This window comes from Podarcis tiliguerta (assembly GCF_965153285.1).
Source record: "Podarcis tiliguerta genome assembly, chromosome: 3".
NCBI lineage: Eukaryota > Metazoa > Chordata > Lepidosauria > Squamata > Lacertidae > Podarcis > Podarcis tiliguerta.
In genome coordinates this window covers 57,859,081-57,865,080 of record NC_139536.1, presented here as the reverse complement: position 1 = coordinate 57,865,080, position 6,000 = coordinate 57,859,081, and the positions used below count along the sequence as shown (strand labels likewise).

General features: G+C 43.5%; 1 protein-coding gene across 3 annotated transcripts in view; it reads left to right on the top strand.

Annotated features, from left to right (window-relative positions):
• The first annotated feature begins 5,383 nt into the window (after window positions 1-5,383).
• Window positions 5,384-6,000, top strand: part of PHACTR2 (phosphatase and actin regulator 2) — a 54,896-nt gene continuing 54,279 nt past the window's right edge. For 2 of the 3 annotated variants that reach the window (XR_014509846.1, XM_083435010.1), the window contains exon 1: window positions 5,400-5,649. Coding sequence is in view for 2 of the 3 variants with exons in the window: in XM_083435010.1 (XP_083291136.1) it covers window positions 5,607-5,649 (43 nt within the window). In the remaining variant the exon portion in view is untranslated. Of the gene's footprint in view, window positions 5,650-6,000 lie in introns of all 3 variants that reach the window. The other variant, XM_083435011.1, reaches the window with a different exon arrangement.

The window sequence follows — 6,000 nt, the reverse complement described above, 5'->3', positions numbered from 1 at the left end:
AGAGGTTCAAAATGCAGCAGTGGAAGAAGGCCCTTCCTGCTATCCTCTTCAGCAACCCAGGTGCCAGTCCCATTTAAAAATAAACAAATTAGTGGCCTCTTGGTGGATGTATTTTGGCATCACTGGTTTAAGTGATATTGGTTTGGATCATGACTGACCCTTCTACAAACTCTTTCCATCCACAGAAAGCTTATGATACAGTGGGAGGCCATTTTTGCAGCTCCTCGCATTGTTCCCAGTGTCCCCTAACCCTCCAGAGCAAACCTTCAGTGCTGGGCCCCTTCCTCTCCAGCCTCCTCTTCTGCCTCTGAGCCTGGACTACTTTCTGCCCTAGCCTCTTTCTCCTTACTAAACTCTCTTGCCCCTTCAGCTTCTGACACTCCTCCCGTTCTTCTCCTTTTCCTCTCTCTGACCACTCATCGTTGTCCCAACACCAACCCCCTGGTTCTGAGCCTTCTTCCCCTGGAGGGTCCCATGGGGGTTATCCAGTTGGTGCCCTCCCTCCTTTGCATCCAGCCTGTCCATGACATGAGTGCAGGGTGGGGAGCAAGGGTGGGCAAAATATCCCAGAAGGAGCATGAAGTGTACCCCACCAGAGCTACTACCCCTCTCCTAACACCCCATACACCCCAATCACTGGCTGAACATATAAATATAGTTTAAAGTTTTGTTTTGCTTTATAAATCAGAGCCACCCTTCCTTGTTGCTGCGAGCATTTCATAATTGCCATGGAGTGAATGTCATGGTTAATAAGAATATCATGTTTGACTTTGGGAATTTGCTACAGAATTGTGACCAATTAGTAAAGCATTAAAATGTCGGCATTTTGCTGATGGCCAATATTCTGGAATGAATGCCAATCACAGACCTGTTTGCTAGACCTGCATTGTGACCACAAAACTATTTTTATTCAGAAATAATGGCTTTACGTGGTTCCATAGATCTATATGTCTCTCTCACACAAGCAGTTCTAAATAAATATCATTGGAGAAACAATACAAAATCTGTCTGGTAGCAAGAACAAATATTTATGGAATGCAGGCCACCATTGTGTTTATACTGCACTCAACTGTGACATAAAATGATATAAAACAGGAACTTTAAAAATTACATCTGGCATTTTGTTCTTTAGCGTATGATACCAAGCACCAATTATACTCCAAAGTCTTGATTTAAGGTCAGGAAGGATATATTAAAAAAAAAAAAAATCAAACATATAACCTGGCTTTTGTCAGCAGAGTTAAAATGGCTGGATACTGATGGTTTAACAAAGCAAAATAGATGAACAAACTGCTTAGAGGTTTTACGTACAATTAAGTAACATACAGTTTTTTCCTTAATAAAATAAAAAATAACTAGATATCATCATTTATTGTAGACAGCATATAATGGAAAGCAAGCAATATAGCTATTAAAAATGTAAGGGGGAAAGAGATGATAATCACAACACTGATACCTAGTGCATGGAAAGTTCAGTTTCAAAAGGAATTACGGTAATGCAAGTTCCTGCTGGATGTCCTCAGATTCTAGAGAGCTGCTGCCAGTCTGTGTAGACAGTACTGAGCTAGCTGGACCAATGGTCTGACTCAGTATAGGCAGCTTCCTGTGTTCCATTTACATTTATTTTACATAAGCTAGTTGGTATAAATGTTGTTGGGGGATGCGGGTGGCGCTGTGGGTTAAACCAGAGAGTCTAGGACTTGCCGATCAGAAGGTCAGCGGTTCGAATCCCTGTGACGGGGTGAGCTCCTGTTGCTCAGTCCCAGCTCCTGCCAACCTAGCAGTTCGAAAGCACATTAAAGTGCAAGTAGATAAATAGGTACCGCTCCAGCGGGAAGGTAAACGGTGTTTCCGTGTGCTGCTCTGGTTCACCAGTCATGCTGGCCACATGACCCAGAAGCTGTACGCCGGGTCACTCGGCCAATAAAACAAGATGAGCGCTGCAACCCCAGAGTCGGTCTCGACTAGACCTAATGGTCAGGGGTCTCTTTACCTTTACCTTTATAAATGTTGTCACTCTGGATTGCTTACCAAAACTCACCTTTAAATAATTGTATTGTTGTATATTTTGTTTTCCTTACTTTAATAAGTATACAAGAAGGAAAGTTCAACAAACCCAACTGGTAATATTCAATATTTATTTTGCTGTGTGGTCCTTATGTGATTTTTGTGTGTGTGTTCTCCAGTGCATTCCAGTGTCCTGAGAGTGACATTATGAACTTGTTTACTTGCCCCCAGTGTTATATTTTGGCATTGCTATTCTTCTTATGTAACTTTTTCTATTTCTTATCACAATACAGACAAAAAATGAACCCTGTTGGTGGTACACAATAAGAACCTAATACAGTGGACACTCGGGTTGCGGACGTGATCCATGCGGGATTCACGTTCGCAACCCGCAGCGGTGCATCTGCGCATGCGCAGGTTGCAATTCGGCGCTTCTGTGCATGCACGACTGCCAAAAACTGGAAGTAACCCGTTCCGGTACTTCCAGGTTTCGGCGGTCCGTAACCCAAAACAACACAACCTGAAGCGTCTGTAACCCGAGGTATGACTGTACATCAAGGTATTTAATAGAAGCAGCCGCTGAACAGTCTTGGCATATTTATCAGAAATCTTCCTTTTCTAAAATTCTCAGGTTAAGTCACTGGCTAATATGATATATGCTGTTTTGACCTGCAAATAATTTTATTCATATTCAGAAGCACAAGTAATTTTTTATTTACACTTCTTTTGGAGTGTATACTCCCTGTTTCTTACACTTTTTAATTTTTTTAACATATTTTTGCTGTTATGGACATTATTATATTATTAATAGCCAACATAATGTAATTATGTTATAGAAAAACCCAAAAGCATATAGTCCAACATAAATTATATGGATGTAGGCGACACTGTACAAGAGATTAATAGCCTTTTTTTTTTTTGAAAAGTGGCTTTCATAGACTTATACCAACTTGCCCATAATGTCTTATAAGAATTTTTCCCCCCATGCCAAACTATTTGCTGTTTGCAACCTAATCTGTTTTCATGACAAAATGCTTCTCTAGACCAATTAAGAGGGAGGGGGGCCTTCAAGACATACAGGACCTGCTCCTTGGACATCTAAGGTTGAAGATGAATATACAGTAATGTGAAAACAGAGCTCGTAAAGAATTCCTAACCTGATAAAATGTGAGCCTGGCTTCCTCTTGTTTCACAACTGAAACTGACAGATGTGCATACCTCATAGTGAGTGCTGGTTCAGCTATCTGGCTTGCCCTTCAGCTGATGTTCATACACCATCTACATTTTTATTTTGCTTTGAAAATAATTAAATTTATTTTTATTTATTTTTAAGATTTTAAACACTTTCATACCAACTGAAAACTGTGAGGGTAGTTTACATATTTATCAAGACAGTTGATAAATATGTCGTAGAGACATATGGGTGGGGTCTTTTCCCAGCTCCCAGTGCGGATTTGTTGGGATACATTTGTCTCTGGAAACAATGGAAGATTGTGCCTTTGGGGGAGTGAAGTTAAACTGTTGGAAGGTTACAGCAGGGGTCAGCAAACTTTTTCAGCAGGGGGCTGGTCCACTATCCCTCAGACCATGTGGGGGGCCGGACTATATTTTGGAAAGGAAAAAAATAAAAATGAATTCCTATGCCCCACAAATAACCCTGAGATGCATTTTAAATAAAATGACACATTCTACTCATGTAAAAACATGCTGATTCCCGGACCGTCCGCGGGCCGGATTTAGAAGGCGATTGGGCCGGATCTGCCCCCCAGGCCTTAGTTTGCCTACCCATGGGTTACAGCGTCTGCTGTTGCTGTAGAGACAGAGACAGGAGAGACATGTTTGTTGCAGCTGGGGCAGATGAAGGGATCAGGCTGTGATGCTACAGCTGCATCATGGTGTTTCTTTTTCCCAAGGAAACTGAAACCCCTGGAGTCTCTTGCCACCTGGAGACTGGGGTGCATGCAACCATATTTTTGTGAATGGGTGAGCAGAATGCAGGTGGGAGGCTCTGGCCAAGTGATGGCCTGCTACTCTGCTTGGCAGCTCAATATGAAACAGTTTTTTGTCCCCTGGGAGAAAAGAACATGGAAATGAGTGCTTAACTTGCGCTTTATTCTGGTAGATCTCCAGAAGTGGTTTTACGTCATGTGAAATAACATTTATATTAAATAACCCCTTTTAAATGGCTGGTGAAACTTGTTTTGTTTACTTTCCATATTTTAACCAAGAAGAAAATGAGCATATTGATTTTAAAGGACAGAGAAACTTGTTCTTAATATAAACTTCCTTTTTATTAAGCAGAGAAAATCTATGGCTACACTCTTTATCCACTTAGCTGGGAATAAGAGCCGTTGAAGTCATTTGTATATAATTGTGCAGTATATATCCTGTTACAACCTGTACTGGAAACAATTTGCACTGGGAACTATGAAAAGATGCTTCCTTTGTTCCCAAGACACCTGACCACCAGACAATAGGAAATAAAGCACAGAACAAAGTTATGCAAGATACAGAAGTAATTGTTTGCCACTAGATTAAGGTACAAAATCCAATTCAAAGTCACAATCGGATTTTTCTAGAGAGGCTATGAAACAGTTTATGGAATTAATTTTAGATTTTGCCTGCTGTCCAGCACCAGATTAGCAAGGCAGGTTCGGAAATGTGTAAGATGCATTTTTCTGAGCAATGCAGCTTGAACTTTTGTATGCAAGGAAGTGTTGTGACTCACCAAGTGAAGACATGAGTACTCGTTCTCTCTCTTTTTTAATCCTAATGCTGGAATCCCTTTGTGTTTCAGTCCCATATCAGTTCCCTATAGGAGCTTATGCATGGTGCAGTTCAGGTCCCAGACACTTGCTCAGATTTTCATCCATTATTCGAAAGCGCAATGCTTTATTGACGGAACTGTAAAGGTCTAAAAACACATTTTTTGTGGCACTGCAAATCCTTTAGTATTTAAGGCGCAAAGGACTCTTTCCTTTTGCTGCAAGAGGCTAGGATATCTATCTCCCTAGAGGAAATTATCTAACCTGTAGCAGCAGCTAGCTAGCAGAAGCGCATGAAACCGGCCCTCTAAGGTCGGAAAACTGAGCAGGGATAATCCCCTTTGGGGAAAACAAGACCTTTTTGCAAACTTAAATGCCACGACTAAGTACTTTCCTTTTTTGTCAGCCGAGCCCTATAGGGTCGTTTAACACCGAGTTCTTTGTGCGAGCAGCTTAAAGCCACACACTGCAACTGTTGTGGCGCCGGATGATCTCGGCGAGGGAGCCTGGCGTGGCTGTACCAGCTCGGGGCTCTCTCCCTTTGGCCCGAGTTAATCTGCATAGAGGAATGACAGGCATTCGGCTGGGCTGGGCGGCAGCAGCAGCAGCAGCAACAGGCGGAGGGAGGAGCCGGAGGAGGGCTTAGCAACTCGCGCGCAAGGGGAGGCAGCCGAAGTTGCAAGGAGGAGGCTGCTAATTGCAGCCAGCCAGCGAGCGAGCGCCGGGAGAAGGTGCCATGAGCCCTCGGGAGCTTCCGTGGGAGAGGAGACCTTACCGAAGGACCGAGAGAGCGGCCTGATTGTAGGACCCCCGGCCCTCTGCCAGGACCAAGACATGGGCCAGACGTCAGTCTCCACTCTCTCCGAGCACGCAAGCGGTGAGTGCAGCGGGGGAAGCGGCGCGCACGCAGGCAGGACGACTCTCCCTCCCCACCCCGCAAGATTGATCGTGTTTCCTTCGCAGCCGGGAGAGAGTCCGCACCAGCATTAATGTCAACCAAGTGTTGCTTTCAGATGCTGCTGCGCGACAAGCAGACCTTCTCAACTGTACTATACAGGTTTCTTTATCTAAGGAAAAGTAGAATACAGCCTCTTTGGGGGGCGGGAGTCTAGCAAGAGTTTCTCTTAAAGGAGCAGCTTTCTTTCTTTCTTTCTTTCTTTCTTTCTTTCCCTGCTCCTCCCCTTGAAAGCAACGGCTTGGCTTGGCTTCATGTCATTTTGTATTGCCT